Source organism: Crinia signifera, chromosome 2 (assembly GCF_055691185.1).
Source record: "Crinia signifera chromosome 2, ASM5569118v1, whole genome shotgun sequence".
Classification (NCBI taxonomy): Eukaryota; Metazoa; Chordata; class Amphibia; order Anura; family Myobatrachidae; genus Crinia; species Crinia signifera.
The window spans coordinates 256127791-256142611 of NC_139218.1; the positions used below are offsets into that span (position 1 = coordinate 256127791).

General features: G+C 40.9%; 1 protein-coding gene across 13 annotated transcripts in view; it reads left to right on the forward strand.

Annotated features, from left to right (window-relative positions):
- DMD (dystrophin) overlaps window positions 1-14821 on the forward strand; it is a 1973025-nt gene that overhangs the window by 168849 nt on the left and 1789355 nt on the right. The window contains exon 1 of one of the 13 annotated variants that reach the window (XM_083174344.1): window positions 14191-14305. The exons of the other annotated variants lie outside the window; for them this stretch is intronic. Coding sequence (XP_083030470.1) covers window positions 14287-14305 — 19 coding nt within the window. The 5' untranslated portion in view covers window positions 14191-14286. Of the gene's footprint in view, window positions 1-14190; window positions 14306-14821 lie in introns of those variants that run through there. 13 annotated transcript variants of the gene reach the window in all.

Genomic DNA, 14821 nt, shown 5'->3' on the forward strand with positions numbered 1-14821 from the left:
TGCAGTGTGTTATCAGTGTTGCAGGTGACAATACATCTGGTTTTGTTATCCTTACCTAAGAAAACACAGAGCTATCTGCTAAACATATTACAAAGCAGGAAATCCCATCTACAGTATCTGTGCACCTTATTGTGTATTCTATACAGTATGTTGTATGCCTAAGCTTTAGACTGTCAGAGGCTATCAGACCTGGAAGTGTGCTACTCTCTGTGCTTTGTACAAACATCAAATGCCCTCCAACAGGTATTTACCTGAACATCAGTAGTTAAGGTGTTTCTCCATTATTTATCCCTGTCAGTTCCTATAGAGGCTATCAGTGTCTGCTATGATCACAATAACAACATTTAAAGCTGTGTTTTACTGTCATTTAGATAGTGATTTTCCCATGCCATCATTGTCAGTGGTCACATGCACAGCCCTATACTTGGTTCAAATGATCAATATGTAAACTAGAGATGTGCAGGCTCTGATTTGCTCTGATTTACTCTGATTTCAAAGCAGGATCTTATTGGCTATCAACTGTCAACAACTGTCATGGGGTAGCCAATAAGATCCTGTTTGAAATCAGAGTAAGTAAATCAGAGCCTGCACATCTCTAATGTAAACGGAGCTATCTGTCAACACAAACTCTAAAGGTGAGATGTTATAGAGAAGAGTGGAAGCTGTTATAGCTGCAAAAGAGGGACCAGATTCATATTAATCTATATGTATTTGAATTCGATGTCATCACATTTCTGCTGGTGTACTGGTCAGGCATCTAAATACTTTTGTCCATATGGTGTACTTAATGTGACTTCACTTATGTAGCTAACTGAAGTTCTACTGTGTATAATTATACACTTAGGCCCTCATTCAGCTTGGCTCACCGAGCGCCTGAGTTGCCGCCCAGCCAAATACCCCCCCCCCCCCCTGTGGAACCTCGGTACCATGCAAAAGGGTATGTACAGGAACACATCCCCTTGCATGCCTCTTCTAGCAGGAGAGATCATTCCATGGTCATCTCAAATGACTTATTTGCAAGCACTTGTATGAAGACGGGGTGGGCGGTTGACATTCTGTGACATCAGCCACCCTCCCCAGGCAGGCATACTCATACACACCCGCGTATCCATGGGAATGCCCAGCCATTTCATGTGGACGCCCATAAATTGCTGGGAGATTCTATGGGCATGCAACTTTATCACCGCCGTCCGCCACCGGCTCTCCCTCCATGAAGCAAATGGCCCAGCGAGTGTGTAACCATTCGGTGTTGGGGTTTGCACATGCACAGAAATGTACATGCGCAAACCCTAACCATCAGGTTTGGGGTCGAATTCGGATCGCTACTAGCGAAACTAGTAACCACATTTTTAAGTAACAGACCCATTCATTATTAATGGTCCAATGAGGTTTCAGCAAACAGAAGTTCTTCTAAGTTTGACTATGGGACATTACACAATCTTTAGATGGCACTGGAGGTCCAGAAGAGGGATACCGCCACCAGCTCTGCTTCCATTCTAGCAGTACACATGTGAAATCAGGTTACATATGAGCATTTAATACTGTTATTTGAATTCAATTCCAGCTTTGTGAATTAGCATTGAAATCATCAGTGGAAGGTATTGCAGGGATGGCTGTCTTTTAGAGTTGGTGTTCTGCACAAGAGAAATATTGAATTTCACCAGTATTTTAGTATCCATCACTGCAGCTCACTGACAGCTGAATACTTAATTATTGGGTTCTAATCTCTTGAAAATGCCCCTAAAAAAAAAAGATTTTAATGGGAGCTAAAACGTATACATAGAAGCTCAGTTTAAATGACTGTGTGAAGCTTCGGCTAACATGAGTAGCATCTTAATAAAACATTTGACTAGATATTGATACATCTTTGAGTTACATAAATTAATCTCATCTTAATTGGTTTACATGTAGTTACTTTAGTATAGGTACTTTAGTGTAGGTACTATCAGTGTGTGATCACATATGCCTATTAAAAAGATACTGAGGGCCAGATGTATCAAGCTTCCAAAAGTGATAAAGTAGAGAGTGATAAACAACCAGCCAGTCAGCTCCTACCTGTCATTTTTCAACCCTAGCTGTTTATCACTCTCCATTTAATTACTTTTTGAAGCTTGACACAGCTGGCCCTGAAACTACCAGAAAGCACAGACATCTTACCTGCTGACAACACACCAAACTTGCCATTATACTGTAGGTGTAGGATTGCATAAGAGCTTACAATTTGGTCATACCTGGCATTTACCCAGAAACAGGACCTTGTTCATTTGAGATTTTAATGTGCACAAACTTCTAAGCTGGACAGCAAGTGTATAGAACAAAACAACTTTTGCTCGTAAGTGTTAAAAATGAAAATAAGAAACACTTCATAGTTCAGTGAACAGATGCACAAATTAACAATAAAATTCCACAATAAGAAATGAAGAGTTTGATTTTGTATGCAGAACGCGCACATCGCAAATCTCTTTGTGCTCTTACTTTGACAGCTTTACTTAAAAGCATCTTGAATTTAGTCAATGTTCCTGCAGTATTCCTAAGACAAGTGAACTGCTAAATCCAAAAGATTGTTAGTATAATCAATATTTTGGAAGCTGTGGGGCATGTGGAGCTGAATGTCTTTAAAAGTCCTAGCTATTTATTTCCACAAGTGTTATCCCAAAGCAGTTTTCTTGACAGTTCAGACACTTCTGCCATCAATCCATTTAAATGTGCACCATCTCAGAGATCTTCAGAGAAGATTCCCTTTGATGTATCATATTTGAATGCTTACACTTTTTTTATTTTTTATTTATTGTTTTTGGATGAAGTTACTTTTTTCACAAATTTAAAAAAAAAAATATGACTTTTTTTTTTTTTCGGTATGCAGAAAAGATACTTGACTTTAGTTAGATTCTCACTTTAATCCTTCTCATACATTTGATTCTAATAAAAACTTTGTATTAGCTCAAATCAATTCTTTTTCTGCACTCATAGAACCTGAATACGCTGAGAATATTTACTTGAAACTTGTGATCCTGGGAAATCATTATTCTGCTTCTGACATAATGATTTCCTCCTAAAGAATACAAGAACATTATGAAACAAATGGCATCAATTCTGTTTGCTTGTACAATGCTTGCCACAAAAAATGGCTTCATCTCTTAATTGCATCTTCCATGACCATGCAAAACGCATATACTCATGGGACAATATACATAGACAGACAGACAGATAGATAATTATCTTTCTACAGTACTTCTTTTTACATTTTCTTTTCGCAAAGGCAGATGATTACCGATGGACTGTTCATAGGTATGAATCATCGCGCACATGCAAACGCTCAAGGTCAACAGCATCTTTTCTGATCGCAAACTGTTTGCAAGTAGATTGACAGGAAGCCGGCATTTGGTGGTGGTAACTGTTGGTTTTCTGGGACTGTCAGGAAAAATGCAGTGTGTGACATCACCACCGGCCTTGATCAGCATGTTTCTATTGCACAAGTACAGTAGGTTCTGGGTTACACACAGACGGAAATCTTATGAGCTCATTTTGACTGGGTGCCAGATGAAGCTCCGACAGGAGGGATCCCGACAGTCAGTATCCAGACGCTGAGATCCTGATTGCCGGTGCTCCGACAGGGCGGATCCTGACTCACAGGGGCTACTCTCAATTGTGGGGGTCCATGACCCCCATAGAGGGAGAATAGAACCTGTGGGGGTGTGCGCAGCGAGCCCACAAATGGCTTCATTGCATTCGCCCCCCTGTCGGAGCACTGGCAGTCGGGATTCAGACGTCAGGATATTGACCGTCAGGATCCCCCTGTCGGAGACCCATTCCACACCCATTTTGACTAGGATGTAAAGACCAAAATGACTATGGTTCCTTCCTAAGTGCTGCAACCAGAACACTAGGATTGGCTGGCCATACTTTAGCATGGAAACCAGCAGTGTGGAATTGGCCCTATTATTATTTGACACAGCCACAGTCTGGCCTGACCTAACCTAAATTAACCCTTTGAGTGCCAACATTGCTGTGAGATCCTCAAAATATCCGCTAAAAATGCCAGCGTCTCTCGCATCGACTGTTGTTTTTTTGGGTGCAATACGTAACTAAACTGCAATTAATTGACAGCTATATTTGTTTTTATTTCTACTAAAAGATCAGTCGCTGTGAGTGACAGCATTTGGCCAATGATTGGTGGAATCCAACAGAATCAGTTGCAGCATTTAGTCTTTCTCAAATTGTAAAATAAAAACCACATACAGTATGACAGCCAAAGAAAATATTGTTAAGCAAAACAAGTATGTTAAATCACATATCATAGCAGTCACCCCCCTCTGTTTTTATTTTTGGGTATACAGTAGATTTTCCCTTTTATACAAACACAAAGGAGCAACATGATACCTCAGCAAGAAAAGTACAACTAAGGATAAGGTAATAATAAAAAAGTAGTTTTATGTTCAACTTCTGATATAGCTGTAAGCAGGAAACTTTATTAGATACTAGAAAGAAGCAATATATCTGTATTACAATACTGTTCGATTGGAAGACTTTCTCACATCTTATGACCTAGTTAGTAGTAGAGATTTATGAGCCTGTCAGGAGTTAAGATTTTCATCTTAGTAGGAACAGAGCAAAGATTGTGTCTTGCTTCCCATTAACGAAATTCTCTGCATACAACCAAGGACAGTTCAACACCTACCACTAGTTGACAATAATTGATTACTGTAGTCAAGCTTTAGTTTTATTTGTCTATGCCATTAATGGGTATTGCTAATTGTAATATGTGTTTTTCAACAAGCATCAACGCAGTCAATGTCAGTCATGTGTTTTCGAGGTTTTTTTTCTTGATCATGCATTTACAATTTGCACAAAGACAATTCCTTATATAAGAAAAAAAGGTTTATGATTCAAGAAATTATGTCTGCAGGAATTTTTCTAAGGGCGTATAAACTTAATTGCTTCCATGGCTAACGTGCTCACCAAATGTATTGAAGCCAATTGCTCATTTTAATTTTGCATTAAGCCACTACCACTGGCTTCACCTCAGCTATCACTCACTGGGGGCAGATGTATTAAGCCTGGTGAAGAGACAAACTGGAGATAAAGTGGAAGGAGCATCAGCCAATCAACTCCCAGCTGTCAAATTTCAAACACAGCTGGTGCGTTATCTCCTTCCACTTTATATCCAGTTTATCTCTTCTCCAGGCTTAATGCATCTGCTCCACTGTGAGAACTAGGTCTGGGGATTACTAGAGTTTTCATCTTGACTTCATTAATATAAGTTATTATGATAACCAGCAGAAGTTGAAGGTCAACATGCATTAGGTTGACCACTGAAGGTTGACAGAGTTTAAGTCGACACCTGAAATAGGTCAGCATAGCTAAGGTCGACAGGGTTGGAAGGTCAGTCGCCCCTTTGACCCATACCTATTTAAAGTCCCTTGCTTTCTGCTACTGGAATATGATGCCTACACATACTGTATTGAAGGCTATTGAATTATATTTCTTGTTTTAATATAGATCTTAGTATTTTTATTAAGTTGGTACTCATATGTTAGTTGGGCGCCCACTTTACATACCTACGCATGTGGAACAAAATCGCATCGCATCGCATGTTCCATTTTAGTGCCGTACGATGCGATGCGATCCCAGTGCTTTATATGCATATAGTTGTGATGTATGTCTATAAATTACCGTAACTATGGTTTCTGAATACACTTAAGCTAAGTAAATAGTGTAGTCAGTCAGAAGTTGTGTAAGTGGTCCTGGTCCCTCACTCTGAGGTAAAACAGTGTCAGTGATGGATGCTACCCAGAGTGCTCCCAGTGTTTCTGCATTTACTGGTGACAGCAGCATGGCAGCAGGTCAGCAAATGTCACTCTTCAGTTTGCTGACATCAGAGGAGGAGGCGTTGTCATTTTTGCAGCGCAAAAATTTGCTGCCGGTGATGAATGAAGCTGTCAGTGAGAGTAGGTCAGTGGCAGTGCCAGATAAAGTTCTGTTTCTGAAAGGTGACAGTGCGAGCAGGGCTCTGGTACCCTGGTTGCCGTCTGTCATTTGTGAAGCTGATACGCTTTGTTTACTTGTGGGCACAGGAACTCACCAGTGTTGCCTACTGTGCAAGGGAGTTGGGGATGTGCATTGGCACGACGGTGCAGTATAATGCACTGATGAGGGAGGCTTGCACCGTAGATCTCCTTTCACAGCCTCAGACACAAATAGGATGACCGGGACTTGTGGTGTAGGTCGATGAGACCCTGCTCTTCAAACGAAAATATTCCATGGGGAGGATGTTGCCACAGCAGTGGGTGTTTGGTGGCATCTGCAGGGAGACAGGGGCCTGCTTCCTCACAGCCGTCAAAAGGAGAGACCCCACAACACTTATGGCTGCCATAACAGCGCATGTTATTTATAGTGACTGCAGGAGGGCCAATAAGACTGATGAATTAGAAGCGTCCAGCTATGAACACAGCAGGGTAAACCACAAATATAATTTTGTGGACCCTGATTCTGGGGTACACACCCAGAATATTGAAAGGATGTGGGGGGCCGCCAAGTGGAGGAAGAAGCAACACAGAGGCACTGCAAGGCAGCATTTGAACGCTTACCTGCAGGAGTTTATGTGGAGGAGAAGTGTGGCTGCAGACAATCCATTTGAACACATTTTGTATGCACTGAGCCTCCTGCCAAAGGGTACTGCAGTGCCCACTTAGTGCTTGTCTTTTTTTCTTCTTCTTTTTCATTATATTGTTCCTGATATTATTGATGTTTTTGTGAGTCTTGTTATAATTAATCATTCTCTATGCTGTTGGTATTTATTCCTTATTCATTATCTTAATCATTTCTCACTAAATTTACAGTTGAACATTAACATGTGTCCACATTACTGTCTCAGCTGTGGTGTATGGATGCTGTGAATGTGTTCGTAAAACCACACCAACCCGAAGCGTGGCGAGCATAACGGAACGCGTCCTCCCGACTTTTTTCATACCCCCTCTATCCACGTTCGGGCTCGGTGGCTCGCTGTGCTCGCCACACTACATAAAATCAACTCCACGCCGACGTGGATAGTGGGGGTATGAAAAGGTCAGGAGGATCGCATTGCATTGTGAGGTACAATGTGATGCGATAAGGCCGCAAAAAATAACAGGGAATCTATTATTTAATAATATTGCATCGCATTACAAGTTTTAGTGTCATAAAATGCATGAGGTACAATGCAATGCAATGCGATAAGAGCTGGAAAAATAAAACTGGAAAAAAATAGCAGTGAAGACATTAATTAGTAATATTGCATCGCACGCATAGTGTGACACTAAAAGTGGACATGCAATGCAATGCGATTTTCTTATGCAGATTAGCCGACTAAGCAAATAGGTTAGTGGGAGCCCAACTAACATATAAGTACCTTTACGTTTTTTAATATCACACAAATATAAAACAGAATATTCAGATAACAATGGGCATAGTAAAAGGTAATGTAAAATATGGTAACGTGCATCAGAAGACACAGTAACAACCAATAAAAAATACTTAAATGATTTTTGAATAGTTGAAATATATTCTATTGTGTGGTTTCCCTGATCTTGATCACCTAGTTCACAGCCACTAGTGCTGAGATTAGAACATAACTCTGAAGATGGTTCTCTGCATTCAAATCTTCATAAATTAGAAAATATAGCAGTCTCTATAGAAAGCTATGGGGCTGCTTTTGCAACTAAAAATGAAGGGAACCCTCTTGTACATATCACTTATACTGTATCTGCTTCAGAATCCCCTTCATACATCATAGGTTGAGCTTATACGGAAAATGAAAGTCTTCCCAATAATTGTACAAGAGAGTACTAGTGAACTCAAATTTCTAGAATCTCTGGAATGTACTGTAAGTACAAGTTATTATTATGGTTTAATATGTCAATATTTTAAGTGTTTTTTTAATGTTTACCTTTTGTGATGAAAGATAGATTTGTTTAGCATCGATCAGTTCTGCAGGATTGCATCCTCCATGACCCTTTAGAGATGTGTTGTAAGAAAATGAGACACATTTTGCAATTCTCAAAATAAAATAATTTATCATATGGCTAAAGTTGGCCATACAGTATTGCGATCTTTCACATTAGTGTATGGCCATCCAATGCCCCATGAGCCGCCCAGGAATCTTCCCGGGTGACAGGGTCACTTGGGATCCATCGCATGCGGTCCTTTACATATGATGGATTGCATGCAACCCCTGTTCCCTGCCAACGGGAGAGAGGTCCAAGGTTGGAGGTCGGATTGTACAAGGGACCACCCATCAGACCTGAGGGGACATCCAACTCAACCGGTTTGGGATGATTTCATGGCCCATTCCGTCGGGAACAGATGAAATCGGCCCAAATTGTGGTAGTATATGAGGACCTTTAGATTTGTTCCTGTTGGATTTACGTATTACTGGTTTACTTGGCATCTCACACTATGGGGGGTATTTAATGTGCTACCGCTATTCCCGATGGGAGAAATAGCGGTGGGTACCTATTCAATGCTGTCTTTACTGACGGCATTAAAGAGGGATCACGGCAAAACAAGCCCAACTTTAGAAGCTGTCGGCCCATTCTGCCAATAACTGCCATAGATTGTCGCGATCCCGGCCGCAGATCGACAATCCACATCCGTTTTCACAGCCACGCCCCTTTTATGCAGATCGGCAGGCGGGACATTGAATCCCGCCTGACGTTCAGCTGTCGATCAAAATGCAAACAGGAGGGATCGACAGCCGTGATCCTGGATGGAATACCCCCCTTTATCTTTATTGATTTGTTCTGTATAAATAGCTGTGCACTTATAACTAAAACTAGATTAGAATCCTTCTAACCTTTTGCACCAACTTTATGTAATCATGTCAATTTTGCATTATCAACTCTTCATCGAGCTGTGATTTGTGGAAACTTTGCCATGAGGGGGCAAAGTGCTGACACAAACAATATGATGACACAAAGTCTGCTGATCATGGCCTGCCTTCTCTATTAAAAGTAAATGCCCTTGCACTGGGGAGTACAGATATGCATACAAAGTTCAGGAAGACAATATAGTGGTACATTTCATTTCTTGCAAGTTGCAAATATTCACAAGTTTTCTAAACTTTTGGTGCTAAATTTCAAGCAGCAACAATTTAAAAAGCAAAACCAATAGAGTTTTGCTTTTAAAATCCAGTGTCTAAATTGCTTAGAATTAAACTATTACACTTCCCAATATTGCAATGTATGCAACATAATGTTGACAAAATGAATGAAAAGATCCAGTAAGATTGCTGCAGAAGGTAGCAATTGGCAAATAGAAAGATGGGACACATTCAATGAAGAGAAAGAACCTAAACTATCCGGTTAAGGTCAGCCAGTAAGTCATAAAGAGTTGTCTAGATTAAAGGACAAGCAGACAATATACCATATAGGTATAGGCATAATGACTGCCAGAAGTAAAGATTGAAAAATGAAATAAGGTGTTGGCTTATATTGTACAGTATGAATAGATCTAGAGCGCAACCCAAATCTATGACAACAGAGACTAATAGATACCTTGCTCTCTACAATATGCTGTTCAAATACAATAAGTCAAGAAAATAACATGCTTTGGTGCTTTGAAAAAGGTTGTATTGATTATTTTATCCTTCTATGAATGTTAGAACTGTGATGGTTACTTAGAAAATAATGGAAAAATTAGAATCTGCAGGCAGCCATATTTCTGAAACCCCACTGCATAAATTCTTCACCCTTAGATCACTGTACAAAGTATGCAATGTATCCTAAAGCAGCCTTTTCCATGTTTTATCTTTCACATTTATAAGTTATTGACAACATAAAAGAGGTACTAGACAAATATTTGTTTCAAAATGTGTAAAAAATTAATAACTTGTCTATTGCCTGATTTGTTAAATCATATATATATATATATATATATATATATATATATATATATATATATATGTGTGTGTGTGTGTGTGTGTGTGTGTGTATATATATATATAGATATATATATATAGAGAGAGAGAGACAGATAGAACTCCTGCACTTGACAGCTCTCAGGATCTCATTTGCTCCAGTTAGATCAACACCTTGGGTATAGCACTTAAAATACAGATGGCACTCGGAGTCTTGGAAACGTGGCAAATGTACATTTTAGTGCATCAACGTTTTGGGGAGCTAGACTCCTTCTTCAGAAGGGATGATCCCCAAAAAGTTGATGCAATAAAATTGTAGACAGCTATTTTTTTAAAACTTATGTCAACCGTGTGACTGTCAACCCGTTGATATAATGCTTGCGTCTAACTGTAGATCTAAACGAGGTTGATTATCTTTAGGCATCTAACTAGATGAGTTTGACTAAGGGTGGTCGAACATAACTTGGTCAATCTAGATAGCGTCGATCCGCTATACCAAAGGTCTTCAACCTGTGGCCCTCCAGATGTTGTGGAACTACATGTCCCAGCATTCCCTGACAGTTTTGGCATGGACTTATAGGAAATAATGTGGCAGTGCATGTTGGAACATGTAGTTTTACAACATCTGGAGGGCCACAGGTTGAAGACCCATGCGCTATACCATAAACCTGTCCTTGCTTGGAAGAAATAATCAGTATGGATTAGTTGAGTAACACCCATGTGCGATAACTTGATGTCAACGCCAGTCTCTGCTTTGCTAGTATTGCTTGTCCATTGGGACACTGTCCTAAAGATGTTTGAGGAGCACTAATTGTCCGGATTGGAATGGGGTGCTAAGGCTATAATATTGAATTGAATTGTATTGCTATTTTATGTTAATATGGAACAACAGAACAATGCATTTTACCTTTATGGGTAAAAACATTGTATATCTGAACATTTACATTTTGGTATTTACAATAGTTGTCATTTATGCCTGTTTATTACATGTAGAAAACAAGGTCATGCCAACAAACAGACATACATTGTATGGGCCATGTATTCTAATATGGAGAAAAGAAACAGCATACACTTATAGACAACTGCAATTTCATAAAAGCAATTTCTCTCTGACGAGTCTGCACTTTAAGAATGTTGTTTTAGGAATAACTTTAAAAGTTATTCACACTATGATGTTCCGTTTTGTTTTTCCATTTTGTTTTTAAATATCACTATTGATTGCTCTCACATCATGCTGGATAAGTGAATGTAGACATGTGTTTTGCAGTGATACTGTTTACTGCCAACCAGCCAAAAGTAAGCAAAATAATATACTGTAGGTGGGGGGATGAGGGCAATGAGGAAGCGGGGATGAATTAGAGGAGAGTGGAGAGTGATTGTATACCCACTTAAGATAGAAATAATGAGAGCTTTGTAATATGGGAGAATACATTTATGAGATATACTGTAAGTCAAAATGAATAACTGGGGAGCACAAGCATTGAATCTGAGCTATTGCAGCCTCCTCTGTTCGGTCTCCACTCCTCTCAGCCAGCAGCCATGCAGCGCTATTGAATCTGAGCCATTGCTGCCTCCTCTGTTTGGTCTCCCCTCCTTTCTGCCAGCAGCCATGCAGCGCTATTGAATCTGAGCTATTGCAGCCTCATCTGTCCGTGCTCCTCTCTGCCAGCAGCAGTGCAGCACTATTGAATCTGAGCTATTGCAGCCACCTCTGTCCATGTTCCCCTCCTCTCTGCCAGCAGCCGCGCAGCACTATTGAATCTGAGCTATTGCAGCCTCCTCTGTCCCTGCTCCCCTCCTCTCTGCCAGCAGCCATGCAGTGCTATTGAATCTGAGTTATTGCAGCCTCCTCTGTCTGTGCTCCCCTCCTCTCTGCCAGCAGCTGTGCAGCGCTATTGAATCTGAGCTATTGCAGCCTCATCTGTCCGTGCTCCTCTCCTCTCTGCCAGCAGCAGTGCAGCACTATTGAATCTGAGCTATTGCAGCCACCTCTGTCCATGTTCCCCTCCTCTCTGCCAGCAGCCGCGCAGCACTATTGAATCTGAGCTATTGCAGCCTCCTCTGTCCATGTTCCCCTCCTCTCTGCCAGCAGCCGCGCAGCACTATTGAATCTGAGCTATTGCAGCCTCCTCTGTCCCTGCTCCCCTCCTCTCTGCCAGCAGCCATGCAGTGCTATTGAATCTGAGTTATTGCAGCCTCCTCTGTCTGTGCTCCCCTCCTCTCTGCCAGCAGCCGCGCAGCGCTATTGAATCTGAGCTACTGCAGCCTCCTCTGTCCGTGCTCCCCTCCTCTCTGCCAGCAGCTGCGTGGAGCTAATCAATCTGAGCTATTGCAGCCTCCTCTGTCCATGCTCCCCTCCTCTCTGCCAGCAGCCATGCAGCGCTATTGAATCTGAGCTATTGCAGCCTCCTCTGTCCGTGCTCCCCTCCTCTCTGCCAGCAGCTGTGCAGCGCTATTGAATCTGAGCTATTGCAGCCTCCTCTGTCCATGCTCCCCTCCTCTCTGCCAGCAGCCGCGCGGCGCTATTGAATCTGAGCTATTGCAGCCTCCTCTGTCCGTGCTCCCCTCCTCTCTGCCAGCAGCCATGCAGCGCTATTGAATCTGAGCTATTGCAGCCTCCTCTGTCCGTGCTCCCCTCCTCTCTGCCAGCAGCCATGCAGCGCTATTGAATCTGAGCTACTGCAGCCTCCTCTGTCCATGCTCCCTTTCTCTTTGCCAGCAGCCATGCAGCAATATTGAATGTGAGCACTAGAGGACTCTAATTCTCATATCGCCTGAAAAATGGTGCAGTGACAATTTTTCCGATGATCTTCGCATTACTTGTGCTGTTATGACGGGACACTGGAGGGATTATTTTAAATGATAAATATACATATTACATCACAAGCCAAAAGAAACATGGTGCAATGTGAATTGCATGTGATGAGTTTTGAACTAAAAAGTTCAAACCGCATCTGAAATTCGCATCCATTTGTAGGCACCTTAAGCCTTGTAGAGAGATAAGGTGAAGAGAGATAAAGTAACATCCACTCAGCTCCTACCTGTCATTTTACCATCTGTGTTTGAAAAATGACAGTTAGAAGCTGGCTGGTTGGTACAGGAGGATATCTCTCTTTGGCAGTCAGCATGGTGTATAGATGTTTGTCATACAGGCATTGCTGACATAAGTGCAAGTTGAATCTTTAAAAGGTAATAAAATGTGTTTGCATTTTACTATACATTAACCCCTTAATGCAAAAGTTCGCTGTTGTGATCACATCCCCTCTTATTCCTTAATGTGTGGCAAACCAGCCTTCACTTATGCAGATAATAAGCCAGAGTGGTGACATAAAGCTGGAAGTAGTTAGGGATCTGCAGGTGAAAGCCTGGTAGACCAAATACTGTAGTGTAGATAAACACATAAAACCATTTTCATACATTCATAATCTCATAGTCTAGCCAAAATGCATAACTGTTCCCCGTCCAGGTCCATAAATATATATACTTTGCCTCTGCCTTATTTATTGCTAACATTTATTCAATTACATTTGCACTAAGGGAAACTTGTGTGTCACAATCTCCAAATATCAATTTCCCCTCAGGTGACATTTCCAAACTGCACATTCATATCATTGTTTTAGATTCCCAATAGCACCAACTGAATGTGCATTTGGTTCCCAGAAAAAAAAAAAAAAATAGTTATACAATGATATAAAAAGGATCGATTGTCATTTATCCAGGGAGAAATAGCTGTCATTTCTATGAAAAGTGACAGAAAAAATGGTATAATAGTCAATTGACACTCGGTAATGCACAGCACAGTGTAATGCTTGCGGCTTTGCTGTCCATTCTGTACACGACTGGATTAAGATAGAAAATCTCTTCTTGCTAGCATGTTAATGTTCTACCTATCAGGCTGCTAAAGGAGCTAAGTAAAGGAAAAGGTTTCTGAACACATAAAGTGGCATAATTTAGTAGCGGAATAGGTTTTCAGCCTTTTGCTATTTGCTCTCTCTTGCCAAGAGAAATGATCCTGTAGGTCAGTAATATACAGGTCTATTTCTTTCACAAGGAGGATTACCAATTAGAGGAACACATAATCAGACAGGCAACAGCTGAAAAGAACAAACTATTCCTGGGAGAAGGGGGGCATCTGCTGTGTGCGGAGAATGAATCTGGTTGTTGCTTGTGGCAGCCTGCCTGATATTAAAATATGAGTGGATATCTAAGCGGATTTACAGTATTTCTCTTTGTTTTGGTAGCTAGAGGTTACCCTCTTTGAATTACCTGCGCTTGCTTTTGTCTTTGTCTCCCGTTTTTCTTGTTCCCTGTGGAATGTGTTAAATAGAAAGATGTGCCAGGAGGAAAAGCAACAAACTTTCCTATCATAGGAGAAATACACCATTGATTCTGAAATGTCTGGAGGCCTTTGTGGTGAGTAAAAAGACACTCATGCAGTGTAATATGTTAAGAGGAAAAAACCTCAACAGCTCACTGCTTAAATAAAGCACTTGCGGGCAATTTGTTACCTGTTGGGAAAATAGCTCTATGCCTCTGGATGTGTTTATAGATATTTATTAGAAATGAGTTTGCAGAGTTGACAGATGAAATGAACCATCCGTGGCTCATGATGGTTGACCGTTGTGTTTACAAATAAATAATAAGCACCTTCCAAATATTTACTCTTAAGGAGCATACACCAAGTGCGATGTAGGCTGGTTTTGACTATACAATTTTCCCTTGAAGTAAACGGAGCCAATTTTGGCTACATGCACTTGCGATTTTAAATATGCCTCATGTGGTCTATGGCGAAATACACTATTCAAAATAGACTTGCCGGCACTATATACACAATTTTGTAATTTTGTAAGACTAAATTGCACCGTGTGTAAGGGGTATTCTATTAAGAGTGTATTTTGTTCTGTGACCTCACGATAATAGTCTGTGGAC